The 26,761-nt window shown below is 38.5% G+C and overlaps 1 protein-coding gene across 1 annotated transcript; it reads right to left on the bottom strand.

Annotated features, from left to right (window-relative positions):
- Positions 1 to 1,280: 1,280 nt before the first annotated feature.
- LOC139982422 (uncharacterized) lies at positions 1,281 to 18,185 on the bottom strand. Its single transcript, XM_071995267.1, has 9 exons — positions 17,935 to 18,185; positions 16,688 to 16,762; positions 15,304 to 15,375; positions 13,043 to 13,170; positions 12,384 to 12,512; positions 7,635 to 7,883; positions 5,678 to 5,728; positions 4,900 to 5,100; positions 1,281 to 3,918 (listed from the first exon to the last, which is right to left on the bottom strand). Exons 1-8 carry the CDS (start codon positions 18,108 to 18,110, stop codon positions 4,913 to 4,915), a joined length of 1,068 nt encoding a protein of 355 aa, XP_071851368.1. The 5' UTR covers positions 18,111 to 18,185; the 3' UTR covers positions 1,281 to 3,918; positions 4,900 to 4,912.
- Positions 18,186 to 26,761: the final 8,576 nt, after the last annotated feature.

Raw genomic sequence — 26,761 nt, 5'->3', positions numbered from 1 at the left:
GGAGTTTACAGATGCATATGAGCATATAACAAAATAAGCGAGTGATTAATGACCTGTGCCTCTGATAATTCGGCTTTGTGCTCTAATCCATGTTTTGTTCACTCTGACTTGGATTAGAGAACATCTTTCCAAAATCAGTCAAACCCAAACCTTACTATGTCTTGATCATCCTGTGTATCATTTCAATGTTTTGCTTTTTATCAATTTTGTTAAAATTAATTTCTGTATCATTGTGAATTGATCTTAACTGAAATCTGGGTTTAAACTAAAATATATGATTCTATTCAAGAACCGCGAACAAAAGTGCCGGGACAATCACTGTTGACACTTAGGCCATGTGATCATATGAAATGGATAACTTGATTGATCAGTGAGCGATCCTTCCTCTGCTTGGTTCAGCGGTAAGAGAGTCCGCCTCACAATCCTTAGGTTCCAGGATCAAAATTCTGCCAGGAGCCAGATTCTCTTGATCGATTTAAAAATCGCTGCAGTGCAGTGGTGATGTGCAGTCTTCCGTGGATTTGGTATTTCTGGTTTGTTAACTTGGTAGAAGGGGTTTGTTTCTGTTCTTCACTTGGTTTTGAGAAAACTTTGTTCGTCATGGCTGCACTGCAGTGACGTCGAATGGGGTGCCTTTGCCTACCACAGTATTTGAGAGAGTGGTCACATGCTGGGGTATACACTCTCGTACGTCGGATGGGGAAGTTAATAAATGGCGGTCCCGGGAGCAGGAATGGGAGCAAGTTCACACCCCTGCCTCGTTATCCTCTGAACACTTATCGAAAAGAGAAGGCTTGAAAAAAGCCAGTGTTCATCCACGATCTAACACGGATAGGGGCTCAAATAAGCTACTCTAAGGCTTCTTGATTCTTGGGTCTCTAAATGTAGGTCGAAAACGCGGAAATCTTAAAGTTTACAATGGATGAATTACATTATTTTGTCAAGGGAGGGTGAAGACTTTTTTTTTGGTAAAGCGGGAGGCCCCGGGTTCGAATCCCGGTGGAGGATGGAAGTTTTTTCACTGTTCTGGATTTTATAACTCATTACGATTTCAATTATATATATACATCCCCACATCACACACCTCCAAAGAATGGGAATCTCTGGGATATGTTTGCAATTTTTTCCTGTTTGATATCAAGACTATAGGCGATGTTAGACAACTACGTGTAACTCGTTATCTCACAGCACTTCTCACTATATTTTACTTTGGCACTTCAATTACCACGATTGTTGTCCAAGGTCAGGCATGATGGTTATAAAGGAAGGCAAAATGTATATATGTTACTGATGACATGATTTATTCAACTTGCAAAACTTTAAAAACTTTCCAATTAGTATTTAATCAAACTGAACTTTGCTGTTAAAAAAACACAAATTTACATTTATTTTGTACAACATATTAAAACACTGTTTAGTTTATAATTAAATTTCCAATTCAAATATGGTTGATATTAAAGAGAAGGTCCAACAAACTGCTGATGTAATGGAGCAATGTTTTACCTATAAACTTCATGTATGTTTAGTCATGGAATAACATCCCATAGAGTAAAATAATGTGTGTTTATCATGGTTACAAGGGTGTGAATAATGGGGCGTACTATATGAACATTGTTTGAGCATTCAATACATTTACTGTATGCACAAATATGTAGATATATATATAAACGTACATATATTAATGCATATATACATATAAAATATATAAACATATTTGTGCATACATTGGACTGCCAAGTATTGCTGACGAAGGTCCCAGGGGGACCGAAAATTCCAATATATTCTCTAAAACAATAACTCCTTATTTGTCAATTAGGAGTCATATCTTATTTCTGTGCTATTTGTAATAGTATTTTCTTTTGGAGTACATGGTTTTTCTTTATAATATATAGATATATATATATATGTCATGGAATAACATATCACATGATGAAATAGTGTGTGTAGTCATGGTTACAAGGTTGTGTATATGTAGTCATGGTTACAAGGTTTTGTATATATAGCAGATGCATGTAAAGTACGTAAAACACATACATGAACTTGATGAAATAGTGTGTGTAGTCATGGTTAGAAGGTTGTGTATATGTAGTCATGGTTACAAGGTTGTGTATATGTAGTCATGGTTACAAGGTTGTGTATATGTAGTCATGGTTACAAGGTTTTGTATATGTAATGTACGTAAAACACATACATGAACTTGTACTGTCGTTTAAGAGGTAGTTCACTAGTACGCCTGTTTAAAGACTAATTATATCTCCAAATCAATGATCGTGAAAGAAAACAGCAGGTTATTTTGTTCTGAAGAATTACTCCAACTTAATGCACTTGTACCAAGATTATTGCCTTTGGTGCATGTGACTAGGTTTAATAGTTGATACAACAACATATATATAAATATAAAATAGGAAATATATTTCAGATGAAGCAATGCTACAGTAGGCTCTAAACATACATAAATTAGGTATTATTACACTCAACAATACAGTAGTGTTGGCTCAATGTTAGGCTAGTATCAAATATTTCATTAAATGAGTTTAGGCTTTCAAACATGATTTTATAGTAGTACGTGTTTGTCAAATGTTAGTCTATGAAAATAATGATATTAATATAGGTTAGGTTTTGATCTATTCATTATGAAAGTAGTATTGGCCCGTTGATAGGCTGCAGTAAATATATTATCATTAATTAGGACTCGATATGTAAGAATTATAGGCATTGATGCTTTTTAAGACATATAAACATTAATCAACCAATCACAGAGAAGTTAATTCCGATGATTTCTTGAGGTTGCATGGGCACTATATCCAGTTATCACAGTCCTTCTAAAATTATTAAAGCAGCTAAGAAAAGAAAGACTGTGGAATGTCACAAAGTAAAATTAATTAGATACATAGTGAAATACTAAGCCATAAAAATTAAAAAATACACCGAATCTTAGACAATCTCAAGATTATCAAATTAATTTTACATTTTATAGTTGAAGGTTTACAGTCTTGTTCAAGGCTATCTCACACTGCTTTAAGACTTAACACCTGGTCATTGGTAACTTGTCACACCCACACACCAAAGTGTGTTAAATTCAAGCAATCCCTCCCGGGGCACCACCTCGGGGACTTCCCATTGTGTACAACAGCCACAAACCAGCGCACACAACTATATTTACAAGTTACCCATTTATATACCTGGGTGAAGATAGGCGAAGGTGATTAAATGCCTTGCCCAAGGACACAACGTAATGATCTGGTTAGGACTTCAACCTGCAAACCTTAGATCGCAAATCCACTGCCTTAAAGGGAGTGAAGACTCTTGCACAAAGAAACGTCTGATGCCGGTAATCTGACCTAGTTTCGAATGAGGTGTAACAGAAGTTTTAGACACCACCATCACCATAGGTAATTAGACACTAGTGTACTGTACAGTCAATACATGCAGCTACGGTCAATACCCACAACACAGTGTACATAGCAGCGATGGAAATCTCAGGTCCAGATAAAAGATAACAATGTATCACGTTTCATTACTGTCTGCATTTTGTTGCATCAAGAAAAGAACTTCACTTGCAAGCAAGGGAAAGTTAACTTTTTTTCAGAGGGCGGCACACGGTTTGGGGCGAGTCTTCAATGCCTTTAACCACAAAATTCTCAAAACATTTTGCTGTATTATCATGCACAGACCTATTTACAGATAAAAAGCATGGATTTGCCAGTACATTATAATTGTATCAATTAACACTTAAGCACCCATTAAATTTACAGCTGATTCTTAAAAAAAAAACAGTATTACAGACAAAACTCCCCTGACTAACTTTTCTTTAACTTCTTGGTTATTATAACCCTTTGTTCTTCTCCAAGACAAAAAGACTTTCCGGTATTCGTTCGATTCCAGGATTCCAGAGACTGACATTAACCCAGGATGGTACTATACATACATGTCCAACAAAGACAGAGAGAATGTAACAATTAAGTAAAAAACCCTCGATTGTAGAAGGAGACTTTCGTATTCCTCTTCCAAGACATCTATCCTATTGATAACTTGTTTTCCATTTTGAACATTTTTTTGTTGTTCATATACCCAGCTTGCACTCAATCCTTGCCTTTGTTCACTTTTATTTTATTGATTCTTTGCTCTCCGAATGTACTAACACTAAAAGTATTGACCCGTTCTGTCTCCCCACCCCCATCCCCACCCCAAACACTAACAGTATCGGCCCACTCTGTCTCCCCATCCCCACCCCAAACACTAACCGTATTGACCCATTCCGTCTCCCCCACCCCCAAACACTAACAGTATTGAACCATTCTGTCTCCCCCACCCCCAAACACTAACAGTATTGAACCATTGTCTCCCCTACCCCCATCCCCACCCCAAACACTAAAAGTATTGACCCGTTCTGTCTCCCCACCCCCATCCCCACCCCAAACACTAACAGTATCGGCCCATTCTGTCTCCCCATCCCCACCACAAACACTAACCGTATTGACCCATTCCGTCTCCCCCACCCCCAAACACTAACAGTATTGAACCATTCTGTCTCCCCCACCCACACCCCACCCCCAAACACTAACAGTATTGAACCATTGTCTCCCCCACCCCCATCCCCACCCCAAACACTAACAGTATTGACCCATTCTGTCTCCCCCATCCCCACCCCCAAAACACACAATTTTCACCCATTCTGTCTCTCCCACCCACCAACCCCAAACACTAACAGTACTGAACCATTCTGTCTCCCCACCCCCACCCACCCCCAAACACTTACAATTTTGACCCATTTTGTCTCCCTCACCCACCCCCCACCCCCAAACACTAACAGTATTGAACCATTCTGTGCCTTCCACCCCCAAACACTAACAGTGTTGACCCAATTTGTCTCCCCCACCCCATGCTCCAAACATATACCAGTCAGCTCTGTCTATGCTATTTCCTCTGTAGTAGCATTGTAAACCTTCTTGTCACCCTCTCCCTGCACTGCTGAGTAAGCTGCTTGTTGGCCAGCAGGTGTCGTGCTGCTTTGTGCCTTGCTTTTCTTCGTCCAGAGAATCACAGCAACTACAGCCACGACCACGATGATAATTATTATGATGACGATGATGATCCAAACTGTAAACAAGAAGAAAAAAACAGGGGTTGAAATACACGACACTTAGTATAAAAGAACATGAACATAGCGACCATCTATAAAAAATGCAAAACAGTCTAACTGTAAACTTCATCTGACATGACAGCAACTATTATCCAATCAGCTTTACAAAATTTCTATATTCCATTTTTGGGATTTTTTGGTGCGTTATGAAACAATTTTAATGGAAGACAACCATTCCCTTTGTTTTGTTTTTTCATGAATCAATACCAGCCAAATCAAAGTAACCATAGATACAGAAAAAGACAAGCACATATGTTTATTTAGACTAGTTCAAGTCTTGGGGCTCAACTTTCTAAGAACTGTTCAACCTAGCTCTAAACTGTTTCAACCTAGCTCTAAACTCTTTCAACCTAGCTCTAAACTGTTTCAACCTAGCTCTAAACTGTTTCAACCTAGCTCTAAACTGGTTCACACCTCTTCACAGCTCACACTACGGTATAGCATCTGATATAGGATTGATATCACTAGACCATTAACAACATCAAAACACTCTAGAAAGTAAAACTGATCAAGTAATGAGATAAGAAGATTCACCAGCACTGCCACCAGGTTCATCATCATCCTTTGGTGTTGAAGTTGTATTTGCTGAAGAGGAGAGCAAAATTATACAAAATCATTCTTACCAAATTATTTACAAGCATAACAAACAAACTGTAATGTGACAAAGTCATAAGACCCTTTAGTGTAACAGTTTGAATATAGGCCCAAAATATGTTTGTTTCATCAAATTTACCTGACACTTGAAGTTTAATATGAGTGACATGTCTAATAATAATAATAACATAATAGCATGGTGACACTTGAGGTTAAATATGCCTGACATGTCTAAGGATATACTGTAGCAAGCTAGTATCACTTTGATGAGCACGGTTACATAATAAATTAAATATAGAATGTTATGACCCCTTCACTCGGGTCCACTTTAACCTGACTACCACATTGAAATGTCACTTTTAAAACAACAAGTAAACTGAATTCCCCAATGTATATCAACAATCTTGACTTTCAAAATCAGAGATATTCTGAGAGGCTCATTTTAGCTTGTTTCAAGAACTTGAGGAGATGATCATTTTGGAGATGTAGAAATCTTTTGAAGTATTATATGGTACGATTGAAAAACCATACCACTAAAATCATGCAGTCTTTGAAAGGAAATTAAACAATTAAAGCATAAGACAAAGAAAGAGCAGGAAAAAATGTCTAGGCAATGTTTGCCTTCCTGATATAATTTCCATTTAAATATTACAGTTGTAAATGAATGAAGCATAAACTTGTGTGATAATACAATTTTGGTCTAACATTATATATGGAACATTATGATATTAATAAACAGAATTTGAAATGTATTTTAAAAAAATGTCCTAAGCTATGTCTATAAATGTGTCATAAACCACAGGAATACACTAGATTAGAACTTGGGTTTTTATCTTAGGATGTGGGATTATTCTAAAAAGGAATGCTTTTATCAGTGGTGGACAAAGACAACACTGACTGAGTATGGCTAGAGGTATGCTTCTCACTGTGGTGATCAAAGGATATAACAACAGTCAAATGAAGGAGCATGTATTCTTAGCCTAACATATCATAGTCCAGTCAAATGAAGGAGCATGTATTCTTAGCCTTACATATCATAGTCCAGTCAAATGAAGGAGCCTGTATTATTAGCCTAACATGTAACCATCCAGTCAAATGAAGGAGCATGTATTCTTAGCTTACATGTCATAGTCCAGTAAAATGAAGGAGCATGTATTCTTAGCCTAACATGAAGGAGCATGTATTCTTAGCCTAACATGGAGGAGCATGTATTCTTAGCCTAACATGGAGGAGCATGTATTCTTAGCCTAACATATCATAGTCCAGTCAAATGAAGGAGCATGCATTCTTAGCCTAACATGTCATAGTCCAGTCAAATGAAGTCCGCGTGTATTCTTAGCCTAACATGAAGGAGCATGTATTCTTAGCCTAACATGTCATAGTCCAGTCAAATGAAGGAGCATGTATTCTTAGCCTAACATGGAGGAGCATGTATTCTTAGCCTACATATCATAGTCCAGTCAAATGAAGGAGCATGTATTCTTAGCCTAACATATCATAGTCCAGTAAAATGAAGGAGCATGTATTCTTAGCCTAACATGCCATAGTCCAGTAAAATGAAGGAGCATGTATTTTTAACCTAACAAGGAGGAGCATGTATTCTTAGCCTAACCTGTCATAGTCCAGTAAAATGAAGGAGCATGTATTCTTAGCCTAACATGTCATAGTCCAGTCAAATGAAGGAGCCTGTATTCTTAACCTAACATGTCATCATCCAGTAAAATGAAGAAGCATGTATTCTTAACCTAACATGAAGGAGCATGTATTCTTAGCCTAACATATCATAGTCCAGTCAAATGGAGGAGAATGTATTCTTAACCTAACATGAAGGAGCATGTATTCTTAGCCTAACATATCATAGTCCAGTCAAATGGAGGAGCATGTATTCTTTACATACCTGACACCCCACCGTGCGGTGTACTGGACACCTCATCGTCCAGTATAACCAATGCTGCTGATTTGCCTAATGCTGTCAATGATTCTGGTACCAGGGTGAGTTTTACTTTTCTCTCCTCAAGATTGACAATATCATCATCCTGTATCTGAATTCTGATGTCTTCTCGATTATAATCACGTTTGATCGTCAATAACTTGTTTAGAACTTGAAACTGTTCATCGGTAACACCATGAAGTTCTGAAACAACCTCTGGAGGTGAAAATGGAATTACAATTAATAACTTAGTAGTTGTCTTTGCTAAGTTACAATCAGTAAGATAATTAAAGCAGAGACCTCCAGTCATAGTATTTGACGTTCAATATGTTACAATCACTAACATATAATATTACTTTCAGTGTGGGTTATTATTTCCTTAGTGTTCAGTGTGTGTTATTATCTCCTTAGTGTCCAGTGTGTGTTATTATCTCCTTAGTGTCCAGTGTGTGTTATTATCTCCTTAGTGTCCAGTGTGTGTTATTATCTCCTTAGTGTCCAGTGTGTGTTATTATCTCCTTAGTGTCCAGTGTGTGTTATTATCTCCTTAGTGTCCAGTGTGTGTTATTATTCCTTAGTGTTCAGTGTGTGTTATTGCCGCCTTAGTGTTCAGCGTGTGTTATTATCTCCTTAGTGTCCAGTGTGTGTTATTACCTCCTTAGTGTTCAGTGTGTGTTAATATCTCCTTAGTGTTCAGTGTGTGTTATTATCTCCTTAGTGTCCAGTGTGTGTCATTATCTCCTTAGTGTAAAGTGTTTTATTATCTCCTTAGTGTCCAGTGTGTGTTATTACCTCCTTAGTGTTCAGTGTGTGTTATTATCTCCTTAGTGTTCAGTGTGTGTTATATCTCCTTAGTGTTCAGTGTGTGTTATTATCTCCTTAGTGTTCAGTGTGTGTTAATATCTCCTTAGTGTTCAGTGTGTTATAACCTCCTTAGTGTTCAGCATGTGTTATTATCTACTTAGTGTCCAGTGTGTGTTATTATCTCCTTAGTGTTCAGTGTGTGTTATTATCTCCTTAGTGTCCAGTGTGTGTTAATATCTCCTTAGTGTTCAGTGTGTGTTATTATCTACTAAGTGTTCAGTGTGTGTTATTACCTCCTTAGTGTCCAGTGTGTGTTATTATCTCCTTAGTGTTCAGTGTGTGTTATTATCTCCTTAGTGTTCAGTGTGTGTTATTATCTCCTTAGTGTTCAGTGTGTGTTATATCTCCTTAGTGTTCAGTGTGTGTTATTATCTACTAAGTGTTCAGTGTGTGTTATTACCTCCTTAGTGTCCAGTGTGTGTTATATCTCCTTAGTGTTCAGTGTGTGTTATTATCTCCTTAGTATCCAGTGTGTGTTATTATCTCCTTAGTGTTCAGTGTGTGTTATTATCTCCTTAGTGTTCAGTGTGTGTTATATCTCCTTAGTGTTCAGTGTGTGTTATTACCTCCTTAGTATCCAGTGTGTGTTATTATCTCCTTAGTGTCCAGTGTGTGTTATTATCTCCTTAGTGTCCAGTGTGTGTTATTACCTCCTTAGTGTTCAGTGTGTGTTATTATCTCCTTAGTGTTCAGTGTGTGTTATATCTCCTTAGTGTTCAGTGTGTGTTATTACCTCCTTAGTATCCAGTGTGTGTTATTATCTCCTTAGTGTCCAGTGTGTGTTATTATCTCCTTAGTGTCCAGTGTGTGTTATTACCTCCTTAGTGTTCAGTGTGTGTTATTATCTCCTTAGTGTTCAGTGTGTGTTATTATCTCCTTAGTGTTCAGTGTGTGTTATATCTCCTTAGTGTCCAGTGTGTGTTATTATCTCCTTAGTGTCCAGTGTGTGTTATTATCTCCTTAGTGTTCAGTGTGTGTTATTATCTCCTTAGTGTTCAGTGTGTGTTATTTACTCCTTAGTGTCCAGTGTGTGTTATTACCTCAATAGTGAACAGTGTGTGTTATTATCTCCTTATTGTCCAGTGAGTGTTATTATCTACCTAGTGTTCAGTGTGTGTTATCATCTCCTTAGTGTTCAGTATGTGTTATTATCTCCTTAGTGTTCAGTGTGTGTTATTATCTCCTTAGTGTTCAGTGTGTGTTATTTACTCCTTAGTGTCCAGTGTGTGTTATTACCTCAATAGTGAACAGTGTGTGTTATTATCTCCTTATTGTCCAGTGAGTGTTATTATCTACCTAGTGTTCAGTGTGTGTTATCATCTCCTTAGTGTTCAGTATGTGTTATTATCTCCTTAGTGTCCAGTGTGTGTTATTATCTCCTTAGTGTTCAGTGTGTGTTATTACCTCCTTAGTATCCAGTGTGTGTTATTATTTCCTTAGTGTTCAGTGTGTGTTATTATCTCCTTAGTGTTCAGTGTGTGTTATTATCTCCTTAGTGTTCAGTGTGTGTTATTATCTCCTTAGTGTTCAGTGTGTGTTATATCTCCTTAGTGTCCAGTGTGTGTTATTATCTCCTTAGTGTCCAGTGTGTGTTATTATCTCCTTAGTGTTCAGTGTGTGTTATTATCTCCTTAGTGTTCAGTGTGTGTTATTTACTCCTTAGTGTCCAGTGTGTGTTATTACCTCAATAGTGAACAGTGTGTGTTATTATCTCCTTATTGTCCAGTGAGTGTTATTATCTACCTAGTGTTCAGTGTGTGTTATTATCTCCTTAGTGTCCAGTGTGTGTTATTATCTCCTTAGTGTTCAGTGTGTGTTATTTACTCCTTAGTGTCCAGTGTGTGTTATTACCTCAATAGTGAACAGTGTGTGTTATTATCTCCTTATTGTCCAGTGAGTGTTATTATCTACCTAGTGTTCAGTGTGTGTTATCATCTCCTTAGTGTTCAGTATGTGTTATTATCTCCTTAGTGTCCAGTGTGTGTTATTATCTCCTTAGTGTTCAGTGTGTGTTATTATCTCCTTAGTGTTCAGTGTGTGTTATTATCTCCTTAGTGTTCAGTGTGTGTTATATCTCCTTAGTGTTCAGTGTGTGTTATTATCTACTAAGTGTTCAGTGTGTGTTATTACCTCCTTAGTGTCCAGTGTGTGTTATATCTCCTTAGTGTTCAGTGTGTGTTATTATCTCCTTATTGTTCAGTGTGTGTTATTATCTCCTTAGTGTTCAGTGTGTGTTATTATCTCCTTAGTGTTCAGTGTGTGTTATATCTCCTTAGTGTTCAGTGTGTGTTATTACCTCCTTAGTATCCAGTGTGTGTTATTATCTCCTTAGTGTCCAGTGTGTGTTATTATCTCCTTAGTGTCCAGTGTGTGTTATTACCTCCTTAGTGTTCAGTGTGTGTTATTATCTCCTTAGTGTTCAGTGTGTGTTATATCTCCTTAGTGTTCAGTGTGTGTTATTACCTCCTTAGTATCCAGTGTGTGTTATTATCTCCTTAGTGTCCAGTGTGTGTTATTATCTCCTTAGTGTCCAGTGTGTGTTATTACCTCCTTAGTGTTCAGTGTGTGTTATTATCTCCTTAGTGTTCAGTGTGTGTTATTATCTCCTTAGTGTTCAGTGTGTGTTATATCTCCTTAGTGTCCAGTGTGTGTTATTATCTCCTTAGTGTCCAGTGTGTGTTATTATCTCCTTAGTGTTCAGTGTGTGTTATTATCTCCTTAGTGTTCAGTGTGTGTTATTTACTCCTTAGTGTCCAGTGTGTGTTATTACCTCAATAGTGAACAGTGTGTGTTATTATCTCCTTATTGTCCAGTGAGTGTTATTATCTACCTAGTGTTCAGTGTGTGTTATCATCTCCTTAGTGTTCAGTATGTGTTATTATCTCCTTAGTGTCCAGTGTGTGTTATTATCTCCTTAGTGTTCAGTGTGTGTTATTACCTCCTTAGTATCCAGTGTGTGTTATTATTTCCTTAGTGTTCAGTGTGTGTTATTATCTCCTTAGTGTTCAGTGTGTGTTATTATCTCCTTAGTGTTCAGTGTGTGTTATATCTCCTTAGTGTTCAGTGTGTGTTATTACCTCCTTAGTATCCAGTGTGTGTTATTATCTCCTTAGTGTCCAGTGTGTGTTATTATCTCCTTAGTGTCCAGTGTGTGTTATTACCTCCTTAGTGTTCAGTGTGTGTTATTATCTCCTTAGTGTTCAGTGTGTGTTATTATCTCCTTAGTGTTCAGTGTGTGTTATATCTCCTTAGTGTCCAGTGTGTGTTATTATCTCCTTAGTGTTCAGTGTGTGTTATTATCTCCTTAGTGTTCAGTGTGTGTTATTATCTCCTTAGTGTTCAGTGTGTGTTATTTACTCCTTAGTGTTCAGTGTGTGTTATTATCTCCTTAGTGTCCAGTGTGTGTTATTATCTCCTTAGTGTCCAGTGTGTGTTATTATCTCCTTAGTGTTCAGTGTGTGTTATTATCTCCTTAGTGTTCAGTGTGTGTTATTATCTCCTTAGTGTTCAGTGTGTGTTATTATCTCCTTAGTGCCCAGTGTGTGTTATTATCTCCTTAGTGTCCAGTGTGTGTTATTATCTCCTTAGTGTCCAGTGTGTGTTATTACCTCCTTAGTGTTCAGTGTGTGTTATTTACTCCTTAGTGTCCAGTGTGTGTTATTACCTCAATAGTGTACAGTGTGTGTTATTATCTCCTTATTGTCCAGTGAGTGTTATTATCTACCTAGTGTTCAGTGTGTGTTATCATCTCCTTAGTGTTCAGTATGTGTTATTATCTCCTTAGTGTAACATCATTGTCATTGGCTAATTACATCACACATTACAGTCACCAAAAGCAAACAGTGAACTCACTAGCTCTAACATCATTATTAAAGTCTTTGTCTCGTTCCACAATAATCTTTAAAACTTCTGAAGCCTCTTGAATTTCAAAGTTCTCCTGCTTGAACGTAAACTTGAGAAGGTTTGCTGCATCTGGTGTACCTGTTAAAAGTGGAAACGATCAAAAACTTTATTTCTACTGTTCGTCAAATACATCGAGTGGGATTGCTCACAATCGACATCACAAACAGGTGATTAAGTTGTAGTTAAGAGTGTATTTAATATCAATCATATACAAATTAATGGAGTGAAGTGTTATGAATATATGGGGATCCTATAATAAGTACAATAAAGTACTCCTATAACACTACATCATTTGGTACTTTTCAATCAAATTGAAAAGCATGCGATTACATCTTCACCTTCTGACGTCAACAACCATCTATTATATCTAACTCTGGTGTTTGCATCCAGAAGTAATACATTTCAATTAATAATAATAATAATCATCATCATAATAATACACAGTTCTTATAAGGCGCAAATACACACTCAAGTCTCTATGCGCTGAAAGGCCGGCACTCCCTAGCAAGTGAACAAATTTGGCTGACTGTATAGAACATAGAGACACCACACACCAACAAGGGCACAACTTTAGTAATATAATTGCAAAACTAGTTGGCTTAACATACCTAGGTAATCACTAACACTTTCACCACTGGAGCACAGACCGGTCACTTGGTTACCATCGGATGCAGCCAGCCATGTGTTCAACCAGGCAATATCTGTGTTACAGTCAATAGGATTGTCACTCAAATCTCTGTAAGATCAACAGAATTAGGGAGATTTATGGTGATCACATTGATAGGAAGAGATTGATATGAAGAAGTAACTTTTGGTAGTTCTAGGCTTATCAAGAATATACTTTAAGCTTAATGTTACAAAGGCAGTTACAGGGCTCAAAATAGACGGGGGCGAAGGGCGATTCGCCCTATGAAGTTGAAAAATCGCCCCAGAAAAGAAATCACGGGGGCGAAAAAAAAATGTAAATACCGCTAAAATCGCCCTCATCATGTACTTTTCAGTCAACGGGCGCCACATGTTTTTAAAAAGATGACACAATACTGTGAAATAAATCACTGAAAAACCCTAACTGCCGATCCTTTCGTTATAACAGCTTGGTTTGTACGTTCCCTCACACACGAATTAATAGTCTAGTCAACAACGCAATATGAAAACCCACGCTTAATAGCCAACCACCTAGCTAGCTAAAAAAATATCGGTTCATCGCGTGATCATTTTCGCACACCCGTGTATGTGTATTTTTTTTCTCCCAGCTAGGTGTTGTGTATCACGGTACTGTGGAAAGCGTGAGCTAACATTGAAAGCTCCTGCGATGTTTTTCCTAATAATAATATGTAAAAGGCAGGAGGGAAGTTTTGCGTCGTAGTAACGACCACGCAGTCTGTCTAGTTACAAAATGGCGAGAAATTTCCGACTCCTTTTTAATAGGAAAATCGGAACCGCAGCGGACTTACGTCGTAGGACATGGTGCTGTGTGGGTTATTTTTGAACAGCTTACAGACTTGTTTCGATATAGGGGAATTGATCAAATGACTAACATGATAAAAAGATATAGGCCTATGAACCAATGGGGGTATGGGTATATTAATGTGATATTGCGGATTTCCGTAATTTCTTTTCTACCTCCGAAATTTACACCTGCCAATTTCCGTGAATTTCTAACAACAGCGTTACTATATTATTTGATCCGTCAGCATGTTTTTCATTATCGATGCATATCCAACCTGCAGGGGGACAAAACTATTATCCTAACACACTGTAGCATACGCAAACTGGAGCCTATACCGAAATTTTTCTCGGAATTTTCATACCGTTCCCAACAATACTGCAACGATATTTTCATAAGTTTCCCATGATTTTAAATATTTTAGTATCATTAGAGAAGTGACAATTGAGGAGAAGTGTAGTGCTGTAGCTGCTGAATATTATTCCAAATTAAAACTGACCATTGTGTACATTTTACGAACAGTAACTTTTTAATTATGGGTCGCCATGATTGAAAGAATCAAGTAGGGTGCAATCCACAGGCTAGGCATGTGGCTTTAGTGTGCGCATTTTGAGTGTGAAACTTTGCTTTGAGAGTTCTAATAAATTTAAAATTCTTTATAAGATAGGCACCAAAATGTTGTCTTTAAACCTCAATTTTCTGAGAGCTTCTGGGGGCTTCAACCCCCATACCCCAACCAAGGTGTTGCCCATGGACCCTAGCTACCACGAGCACTAAGGCAGGCCCATGGTCCCCAACTACAGTATAAATGTGTCGCACTGCGTGCTGACTGACGCCCTCTGCATCAGTATAGTATCACCCACAAAGTTCTGTGCATTTTTTTTACCCCAGGCTCATCCCTGTATATGGATTTTACTGATAAAAGGTTGTAAAAATTGATCAATTTTGTAGCTACAATTTATACAGGAAAAACAGCCCTCGCAACACCAAAAAGAGCCCCCGTCATCAGTAAAACAGCCCTCGTAAAAAATCTGCTTGTGCTGAAAAGAGCCCTCGTCACCAAAAAATTATTTTGAGCCCTGGGCAGTTAGTAATGTCATATGGTCACGTAACTATGGTTACGATCATCAAACAATCATATAATTTACCACAACAGGGATTGAGATGGACGTTTGAACTAAATACTGTACAAATAAAAAAAAACAATAAAAATAAAAAACATTTAGCCTAGATAAAGCATAAATCAATTCCTTGAGTATATAATAATTAATATAATGGTGTTACAATTGTATATACTTTCATATACTATATCGAACCTGCTCAATCACTGGTTTCTTGTTTAAAGGGATTATATTAATAATATAATAAAATACAATGATAAATAGCTTTCAATGTGTAGATACTTGAAGCCTCACTACCTACATTGATGATAGCTTTGGTAGATACTTGAAGCTGGATAGATTTAATGTAGTAAGTCCATTGTCGGAAAGCGTTCTGCAAAGGATGATAGATTGAAAAGAAATTGTAAACAATCAAAGGAAACAATTACAACTAGTACTCTAACCCAAGAGGTAAACTATCCTTCAATACTCTTAACATTAAACAATTTTTTTTTTTACTTTTGTTCCTACCATAGCTCTTTGACAAGATCGAAACATAATTTCTTTTCCAGCTTATGCAACAATGACGGGAGAATTCCTCTAACAAAATGAAAAATGAAACTAATTACACTGTGCGCCACACCTACACAAATGAAACTATTTACACTGTGCACCACACCTACATAAAGTTTAAACTACAAGCTGAAGGCATCCTAAATTGTAATCTAAATACTTTCACTTTCCAATGTAAAGCACACCAAATTTGTTATGCTCAAGTAACTAATTAACTTCGCATAAAAAGACTCTCAAAGACATCTAATACACTTTCAATGAATTTCAAGTGACCATAGAAAACTTGCATGTGACTTCCATTCTTCATAGTGAATTTACTTTCATCAGATCAGATATAGTCCTGTCACAGCTATCTCAGTCATAGTGAATTTACTTTCATCAGATCATAGTCCTGTCACAGCTACCTGGGACATAGTGAATACTTTCATCAGATCAGATATAGTCCTGTCACAGCTATCTCAAAATGAATTTACTTTCATCAGATCAGATATATACAGTCCTGTCACAGCTATCTCAGTCATAGTGAATTTACTTTCATCAGATCATAGTCCTGTCACAGCTACCTGGGACATAGTGAATACTTTCATCAGATCAGATATAGTCCTGTCACAGCTATCTCAGTCATAGTGAATTTACTTTCATCAGATCAGATATATAGTCCTGTCACAGCTATCTCAGTCATAGTGAATTTACTTTCATCAGATCAGATATAGTCCTGTCACAGCTAACTCAGTCAAAGTGAATTTACTTTCATCAGATCAGATATAGTCCTGTCACAGCCACCTCAAAGTGAATTTACTTTCATCAGATCAGATATATATAGGCCTATCACAGCCACCTCAAAGTGAATTTACTTTCATCCGATCAGATATTTAGTCCTGTCACAGCTACCTCATTTTCTATACCTTTATTGTTGTTGAAAGGATTAAACACTAAAGCCGTTACTTAGGCTGGTTCATTATTTATAATTTTGATGGCTTCCTATTGCAATATGAATTACAAAAGATCATCATGTACTGGATGGTCTGAGTCAACTGCTACATATTAAGCAGTATACATGCTGGTGATACATAAAAAAGAAGCATTAAATAGGTAGCCCTCTCCTTATGAATTGTATCAGTATCTATACTCACATTGTGGTAAGCATGGCCAGATCATTGAAGTAATCTGCTGGTATCTCAGTTATTGATCTAGAATTCAAAATTGACCTGAAAGTAAGTTAAGAATAACAAAACTTAAGCACAAATGGTGTTAAACTTACAGGTATCAACCAAGTTAATTTTTATAATATCACATCATAGGTTAGCATTAAAACTTATGTTCTACTGCAATACATTCCATCAATATTGAAACTCTCATTTGAAACAAAACCAGCAACAATAAGAAACAAAAAAAAAAGTCATTGTGAAAACTGGCTTAGAAAGTGTAAGAAGTGCAGAAAACGGCAAAATAGGATAAAAAAACAAGACTATACCAACTACACTAGTACGCACCTGGCAGCTTAAAGGCTCACCACAACTTAGCATGAAATGTATGTCTGATGAGGGTGAAATAGCATTTGACTTGTACTATAAGCAGTCAATTTAGGAAGTCTAACCTAAAGACATAACACTTAGACTAGAGACATGACACCTAAAAAAAGTCAATTTTGAACAGTTTACTTATCATGAGAGTCAGCTTCAATGACTGCCACAACACAACAACACCTTTTTTAAGTCCTGCATCTACACGTCGCTACCATTAACTTAAAGGCATTGAAGACTCGCCCCAAACCGCGTGCGGCCATCTGAAAAAAGTTAACTTTCCGTTGTTTGCAAGTGACGTTTTGTTCGTGTCGCTACAAAATGCTGACAGTACAGTAATGAAACGTGATACCTTGTTATCTTTAGCTGGACCTGAGATGTCCATCGCTGTATGGTTTGTACTGTACACTGTGCTGTGGGTATTGACCGCAGCTGCTGAATGTACTTACTGTACACTAGTGTCTAATTACCGACGGTAACAAGCTGTGTGTGTGTATTTTCTGGGATCGATGGTGCTGTCTAACACTTCTGTTACACCTCATTGGACACTAGGTCAAATTACCGGCATTAGACGTTTCTTTTTGTGGGAGTCTTCACACCCTATAAGGCTCATTTTCCTCCCACTGTTGAAATTTTGGCTCGTCACTGGCTGACGAATATGACCTAGGCTAGTTTCATGCTTAATTCCACGCCACTTACGTCAGGTTGCAACGAGCTCCTAAACTAAAGCTGTTAAACGCTGAGATAAGTAACGGTAACTACTGTAATTCAGAACGTAAGGCTAGGTCTCGGCCTAATTAGAAAATTACAAAACATGGGTACGTTAAGAATTAGGCCTAGCGTTATGTGATACCAACACTGAGGTTATCTGTGAATGCGAGTCGAAAAGTTCCGATGAAGACGGCAGAGCGTCTATACTATCACAAGTTATTTCTGATGCTTCTGAGCATTGGCATTCAGATGGACAGGCTTCATTGTAATTAAATATGCTACAGAGCAGCAAAACCAAGAGCACTAATTTCACATTGGCCATGTTCCGTTTAGGTGGTACGAGACAATAGTATCATTAGTACAGCATACAACACAAGTAGCACTGGCCACTGGGTGTAGTCTGTCGATAGCATCAGTAAATTTTCATCATATATATATACTGACCTGGACCGACTATGTTAACGACAAGACTCGCAAAATAACGTACCAACCAGGGAGGGTCATGTGACGTGCTACCTTGTATCACTCAACTTTTATAGTATTACTCGTTGAATGTACATTCTACAACAATTAATTATGTCATGATCTCATTGCTACCCATCTGTCTTGTAAAGCTACGCGAATTGTGTAATATAGCTAGGTGCTAGTTTTCTCCAATGTGTAATGTTTAAATTCCAAACTTGTTATTTAGATTATTTTCTTTCAAACAGTCGAACTGTAGCTGGAACGCACGCAGCTTATCGATATATATGTACATGACTGCGCATTGACACGAACAGCAGACGATATGATTCGTTATTTTTTAGCAACACAAGGATATTTCAGTGCCGTTGTTGCACGTATGATATGATAGGAGTGACCTATAAGACTGGCAAATGTTCGAATAGTAGCCAGGGTCTATGAAGATCAAGCTATTTATGAGACGGAAAGTAATTATTCTCAAACTTTCTGTAAATGAACGTTTTAGTGGCGTTCTGTTGTCCATGGGCGGCGATCATGGGGGGACGGGGGGGACATGTCCCCCCCAATATTTTAGGTGGGGGGATATAGTATCTAATATCCCCCCCCCCCAATATTTGGTGGCATACTTTTTTATTAAGCAAATGTTTTGTATTTTTTTATGATATCGCTAGTAATTTCAAAATAGAAAATGCTTAGATGCATTTACAAGGCCTGGGAAGTGCCATTTCCATCGATCTGGTAGGCATTTTCGGCCAAAATTTTCTTTTGCGCTTCGCGCCAACTTATGGTGGCGCTACGCTTAGAAAGTCTGGGCACAAGCTATGCCCCTCCCTTGGCAAATTCCTCGCAAGGCGCCTGTCTAAATTTTCGAAAATTACTTGACCAACATTCTTCATCATACTTCCCTCTACTCGTTCAATTTTGAACTGTCTGTTAGGGGTTGAGGTTTTTTTTTCTATATTGGTTGTCCATTGATGAATTTTTTTGCAACATTATGGGTATGTTTTGAAGTGAATTTATTATTCAAATTTTGAAAAAATAATGGGCTTAAAACCTTGAAAAGTGGGGCTGACTGGTATTGTGGGGCGTTACGTAGAATTACCTACAAATGCAATGATCCACAGGAGATGCAATGAGGTCGAACATAATGTGTGACTGGTGACAATCTTGAAAAAAAGTTATGAATGAAAAAAAAACTAGAGCACCAATGGTGCAGAAGCTCAAACCTTTTCGAGCTGAAAAATGTAGGGCCCACAAAACCAATTTTGGGCCCATGAGGGATACCCCCCCCCCCTCCGTTAGCAGAATCCTGGCCACACCACTGGCTATAATGCCTATTTTCCCCTTTAAATCCTATTTTACCCACTCTCTCAAACAATACCACTGACCTACCCTATTAAACTTTCTCCCCCTCTACCTTAGCAGACATAACAAGCACTCCCTACAAGACATAACTTCACAAGCTGCCTACATACCTCAGGCTCAAAGACTTCTAAGAATCGGCAAGTGCTGATTGGCTATAGGGCTCTCATGCTTACAGTTCAACAGTTAATAACAACTCCCAGTCCTGCTTTAATTCCACTAACAGCCTCTGCAGAGCTTAACCACAAATGTAAACAAACACTGCAGAAACTGGGAGACAAATTAAAGGAGCTTTGGCAAAAAGTGAAGGCTCAGATTTTTTTAAACAATGGGGATTAATTGTAATTAATCAACTTTTGACCAAAAATTTTTAGGCATCACCTTATTCATACACAATCCAACAATCATCAGTTCAACTTTGAATATGATCCATCAAAATCTTGAGGAGATTGAGATATTTGAAAATATTACAAAGAATGACCCCCGATGACCCCCTTTGATGACCTTTGACCTCAATTTTCCAAACACCCCTCGTAACTCTCATCCCGAGGAACATTGTGACTAAGTTTCATTATAATTGGCCATAGACTGTACGAACAGGAGCAATTTGAAAATATAGGGCCGCGGCCCGGGCCACAAAAGACCCCTAGTTGATCTTTGATCTCAAATTCATGAACACCCTGAAGGTAAAACTACCATAGTACTATCGTGACAAACCCTCAACATTGTACCATGGAATCTGTAGGAGAAGAAGCATTTTGCGTATTTCCACAAAATGGCCCATTACGGCCCACAGGTGACCTTTGACCCCAAATTTTGGACCATCTCTGATGGCCCTATACCCAATGGTCCTTGTGTCCAAGTTTCATGAAATTCCATCAAACACTGTGCGAGTGGGAGCGGTTTTACCAATTGTTGACGGATAGAGTGATAGAGTGATAGAGTGATAGAATGATAGAGTGATAGAGTGATAGAGTGATAGACGCTGCACTGTAACAATAGCTCACACCAGCATGCTGGTATGAGCTAAAAAACTATTAGGAAAAACTTGGTTCTCAGGCAAAAGTGTACATTTGGTTGGTCATTTTCAAGCCCGAGAAGTGCCATTTCCGGTGATCTGGGGGGCTATCAAAACCAAAATTTTTCTTGTTCGCTGCGCGCCAACCAATGGTGGCACTCCGCTTAGATAGTAATTCGCCTGCACCCAAGCAAATGTCCCCCCCTAATATTTGAAACAGATCGCCGCCCCTGCTGTTGTCTATGGGACGCTTATGTCTCCGAATTGACTTGTTAGTCGTACATGGGAGCACGTCACATGACCCTCCATGGTTTATACGCTTACTTACCGAGCAGGGAGCCTTCCAGGACACTTTCAAGTTCGAAGGAAGCTATTCATTGTGAGTCAATAGGGGAAGTCCCAGCGTACCTAGGCGTATACATGAATCATATTAAATGACCTAATACAGTCACATGCAGCACTGGCGCTCCCATTATATGACCTGGAAATATATGTTAGCATTGTTTTGATAAATGCCATCATCAGCTTATCGAAGATATGTCTGTGTTGAATTAATATAGTGCAGAGAAAAAAAAAAGCACTATGGCTTGCAAAAGAAGTCAGCTTCAATTCGTATTCATGCCAGCGTTAACATGTTTGTGTCAGGAAGTCCAACCATTGTCCACTGCGTCTATGGCAGGCCAAGGGGACAAAACAGCTGTGTACAACGTGTGTTCGAAACTCTCTCAACTAATCAGTATGGATTGGCGTACAGTGAGGAAGGAATTCATGGGATCAGAACAGTGACGTGCTAACATTAGCTAATATGATGTATAAGGAACAACTATGACTGAAAATAAGAGATGAGAATAAATGTAATTGAAAAATAATGTTCCTTTAAGTCAACTTTATAATTGACATATCAGTGATAGGCGTAGGAGGCGGGGGGGGGGGGCGAATTTCTTTTTCCTGAACCTTTCGGGCAGTGTACGTGGAGTTTAGCCAATCAGAGCGAGGCTGTGTTGATGACGTACTACAGTTAAGATGGCGGCGTGCGTACCAAAAGTGGGAAAATCGCATTTGATAAGTCAACATAATTGTTGTACAACAGCAGAAAGTATTAAGGTATAAAGGCCTTGCAATAATAACATTATACTGAATCATTGTGCACAACTTACGTGACGTTTGCATCGGTTTCTTTGTTGAAATATGATCGCTGTCTGTTGTGCAAATTTACAATGTCTTCAGATTGACATGACACTGTACTCAGTACTGTAGTACTGGTACAGTAGTATGTTACGTACGTACAGTTTACACACATCTACACAGCAATATTTGTACACAATGACAGTAGGCCTACAGCATTAGGAAATTTTATGATCTAGCTAGACTAGAGGCCACGGTAGCTATTATCAATAAAAATTGGACACCTAACGGAGGTCCGATTGCAATCGGACCTCGGTGCTATAGGAAAATAACTTTTCCTATAGCACCTCCTTGTGAGAGACGAGGTCCAGTAATGAACGGTTTATTGTGGAAACTGCCACATATTTGTTGTTAACTGATGAGCGAATAATGTAAATAAGAGTGCAAGTACTGCCCTTGTTTTATTATGCAATAAATCCTCTCTTTTTAATTGTTCCAGAATGAATACCTGTTTCCCTTGTCTTTTATTCTAGCCAGTCATCTGCCTTTAAATTAGGATAAACTGTCCTAAAACGGATGTACCACATTTTGGGGCTGAGATTTCCCTCTAATAAGATCTAGAAGGAAAATAAACAAAAGAAACTATATATATATTCACCACACTATCTTCGGAGTTTCATATATAAGATGACCATGCACTAAAACCATGACATAACTTATAATATTGATATAATACTTGGACATAACTACTTGGACATGAGAAAAAGTGGGGTGAAAATCCACACGGGGGCTCGAACTCGCGGTCTTTCGTTTTCCACCTTATGTTATTGAAGCAACGCATTTACCCGACTGACCATCTTTACTGAAAAAATTCGCAGGCGGGGGGGGGGGGCGGGGGGGGGGGGGGCTGCAGCCCCAACCAAAAATGTTTGTGAAAATTTGGGCAATATGCTGAGAATTTTTCGGGCACCAACTGAATAATAATTTGCAATGTGTTTTTCAATGGTTAAACTTATATTATTATTATCGTTATTATTGTAACGACTTCCCCAATAATTCTAATCAACATGGAAGGGTTATAACACGGAAAATGATTGTATGTTATTGGCATGTGCATGTATATTATATGCATCTTAAAAGCACACTCTCAGCTAGGAAATTTTTAGAGGGCAGGCCAATTTCATATGTTTCGATGGTTCACCGTTAATCACGTGACACGGTATTTGTAATATACTGCCAGTGTACAGTGTACCCTGTATGTAAATATACGTAATATATAGCACAGTTTCATGCAGTGGTAGCATAACACACGTACCGTGTATATTGCGGCCGTATGGCAAGCCGTTTTACTTTTTATTCGATATTTGATGATATCATCAAATATTTGGTGATATCACCAATTCATTTGCTGATATCACCAATTCATTTGGTGATATCACCAAATAATTGCTGATATCAATAAGTAATAGCTGATATCAACAAATATTTGCTGATATCAGCAAATGAATTGGTGATATCAGCAATTGAATTGATGATATCAGCAAATCATTTGCTGATATCAACAATTCCGACATATCACTAATTAATTAGTGATATGAGGAACGGAATTGCTGATATCATGAAATGATTTGGTGATATCACTCAAAGATTTGCTGATATCAGCAATTGAATTGGCGATATGTTGGAATTGCTGATATCAACAATTCATTTGCTGATATCACCAATTCATTTGCTGATATCAGTAATTCAAGCGTATCGAACCAACGTCTACAAAAAGGAATTAGAAACGAGCGCCATCAACTGGCATTCTTTTTGGGTCTTAAGGGCGCTGTTTGACTGGTAGCGGGCACAGAAAGGCGCCTGGTGCGCGGTTAATTTCAGCCTTGGTTATAGCGATCAACGGGAGGGGAAAGTGGACTAAGTTACACAGTACCACTACTGCCCAGGCGCGGCGGAACGGAAAAATTATTGGGGGGGGGGGGCTAATGTGTGGACACTATCTAAGCGGAGCGGAGCGTACAAGAAAATTTTGGGTTTTTTCAAACCCCCAGATGGCCGGAAACGGCACTTCCCGAGTGTTTTATGCTTCGAATACCTACCCCTAGAATATGGGTCTCAAGCCTGCAATTTCTCAGATTGCACGAAAGTCTGTAAAAACATTGTAATTTGTATATTCGATGGTGTTTTAATAAGAGAGTAGCTATTACTCGAAGTGTACTCGCAAAGACGTTTTTGAGTGTAGTAAGGGCAGTGGCGGAGCTAGGGGTATTGGTCAGGGGGGGGGGGGGCAAGAATAGTCTGTAGGGGCGCTTTCGACACTATCTAAGCGGAGCGGTCAGAAAATTTTTGAGTAAAGACACTCCCTAGATTGCAGGAAATCACCCTTTCGGGCCTTACTAATTTGCAGATAAACGGAGAATAAATAGGTGTCGTCGCCATTTTGTCGGAAAATTACACCAACAGAATATGACAAATGTCAATAGGTATATGAGAGCGCAATAAAATAGTCAATAATCGCGAATGAGTAAAAAAGTAGTGAAAAGCTGAAAAGGGCGCCAGCAGTCCATTTGAGTCCGTCAGGGGGGGGGGGGGCATCCGCCCCTGACTGTATATATGGACGCTCCGCCACTAAGTAAGGGGATGTTGGAGAACTGGCTGAAATGAGGCAAGTCATTGGCCTAAGACGAAGTTGTGTTACGATTACCGGTACTCACACTAACTTCTTCCACTTTTCACGGGGCGTGAAGACGCGGTTGGGGTGACAATGTGGTCTATAGCCAGGGGACGGGCCGAGGGTCCCCCAGCAATTACTAAAATTATTACACCTATATAGTATACGTGTGCATCGGACAGATCGACAAGTATGCATTGAAAAATGGGCAGATGCACGTTTCGAAACCTTGGTAAATATTGGGGGGGGGGGCTTATCATGCATTTGCCCCCTCAACTTTTTCATTGGGGGATGAGCCCCCCCCCCCCCCAAGCCCCCGGTTCCGCCGCCACTGGGGAGGGGGTGCCCCCTCCCCTTTTGAAAATTTTCTATTGCTGAATGCCCTCAAATGCAATTTGGTGCGACAAAAGTGTACAATGGTGATGTTAATTTACTTCTAAAAAAAATGTTTCCCAGGTGTAATTTTCTAAAATATTTGTGAAACAAAGTTGGGATCATCTTTCTCAAGAAATTTTATTTCTCATAGGTTATAAATTTCTTACAACCAGCCTGTAACTGCAAAACGGTGTTAAACTGTAAATCCTCATGCTCATACATTTACATAGCTCCCAACTCTTGAGAAGGCAAATGCTGGTCCACGCCACGAATCGCTGTCCTGGGGGAGGGTATAAGGGGAGGGGGTGTCCCCCTCCCCTTTTGATTTTTTTTGGAATCCTGGTGATGCCTACATGTAAAATGGTGGCACTTAGAAAGGCTTTTGTCACCCAAAATTTTCTGAGAAATATGCATTTTTTCTGTGTGTAACATCAATAAATTGAATAGTAGGTGATAATTCATTCTTTCCCGTGGCATGAAAATGTTCGCTGCTCGCCCCAATGAAAAGAAATATAGGCTAATTTGAGGTTCAATCGATGCTGTAAAGGAGGTTTTATACTCTATTATACTAAATGCTAAAGAAATGATGGTTGCTAAGTCAAAATTTGATGCAAATTTTTTTTATGTATACTTGACAATTACAATGCGGTTTTTTCGGACGCTTGTGCGGGTCAGCGGGTTTGGGTGTTAGAATGCGGGTCTAATTCCCCCGAATTGCGGGTCAGTTGGGAGCTCTGCATTTAATTTTAAACCAGAAAACGAAAAGGTTTAGACTAGTCTACCACTGCTATTCCTCTCGATTTTTTAATTTCCAATCATATGATTTAGCGGATGTTCGGAAACACTTTTTGGCTCACCTTTGGGGGGGGGGGGGCCATGGCCCCCTTGGCCCCCCCCCCCCCTTGGATCCGCCAGTGAGTCATTTTATGATTCCGAGTAATGTTTTGGAAGCTGATATTTCATCGATTTGGTGAATTAGCTGATGTTAACAACCCTATTAGTGTAACTACACCCCACTCCCCCTCCCCTTCCCCACCTCAAATATTTGACTCTGCCAAACTTGCGATTGATCATTGCCTGGCAACATTGTAATAATAACTACAAGCCCAAGCACAAAGCAATATTTCCGGGTTTTAAGATAATTTATCAAGAAAGAGCAGGCGCGCAACCACCATCTTTGATAAGGAGATAGGAGAGGTCTGAAGAAGGGAGATCTCCGCTTCCCGTTAAAAATAAATTAGGTAAAAATCGGGCTGTTTAGATGCAAAGTGTAGTTATAGTTGCAGCTTTTGAAACAAACAATATTGTATAACAATATTGTATAACAAACAAAGTTATGAATTTATGTGTACTGTACACCAGGATTTGTCTTGTTGTATACTATTCTGTGAGTCAGTCTGGCGGAGTGGGGTGGGGTAGGGGCGGGGAGGGGGGTATAAGTAGGAGAAAACCCCTCTAGACAAGATTTGTTAAGGAATTCTTAAGGAAGTGATAAGTGTGGTCATATGCAACAAGGAAAAAAACAATCGAACTCCCTCAATAAAACCCTGAGTTAAATTAGAATCAAGTTACAATGATATTAATTTAACGTAGATGACCTTGGTAACATGCCCCGTGTGGTTCTGATCATATTGATATGTGGAAGCTTATACCAAGTTAGAGGTGACATGATATTTCTATATTTCTCACTGAGTGAGTCACTGCACTTTCGGTGGATCGTTTTCAGATTATCAGCGATTCTCTGATAACGATACATCTCTGCCATGATACAAGAAATTAATACTTTACCATGCAGGTAGAATCATATCAGGTTCATTCCATATCAAATCACCAATTTTGGAGTATCTTCTACTTCGACATTTTTCAAAGATCCCCAAATTTATTGTATGCTTGGAACACCATAAAATAAGCATATTCTGACAATTTCAGTTACATTGCTTCAAAATTGGCCGATTTATCA

Source organism: Apostichopus japonicus, chromosome 16 (genome assembly GCF_037975245.1).
Source record: "Apostichopus japonicus isolate 1M-3 chromosome 16, ASM3797524v1, whole genome shotgun sequence".
Taxonomy (NCBI): Eukaryota; Metazoa; Echinodermata; class Holothuroidea; order Aspidochirotida; family Stichopodidae; genus Apostichopus; species Apostichopus japonicus.
This window is presented reverse-complemented; position numbering and strand designations above follow the sequence as displayed.

Excerpts from the sequence above, each read along its gene's own strand:
- LOC139982422 (XM_071995267.1), bottom strand. The coding sequence starts at position 18,110 with ATGGCCAATGTGAAATTAGTGCTCTTGGTTTTGCTGCTCTGTAGCATA. Across the intron at positions 15,376-16,687 it reads CTGGCCATGCTTACCACAAT|AACGCTTTCCGACAATGGAC; the intron begins GTGAGTATAGAT and ends CATCCTTTGCAG. Across the intron at positions 13,171-15,303 it reads CTACCAAAGCTATCATCAAT|AGATTTGAGTGACAATCCTA; the intron begins GTAGGTAGTGAG and ends TTGATCTTACAG.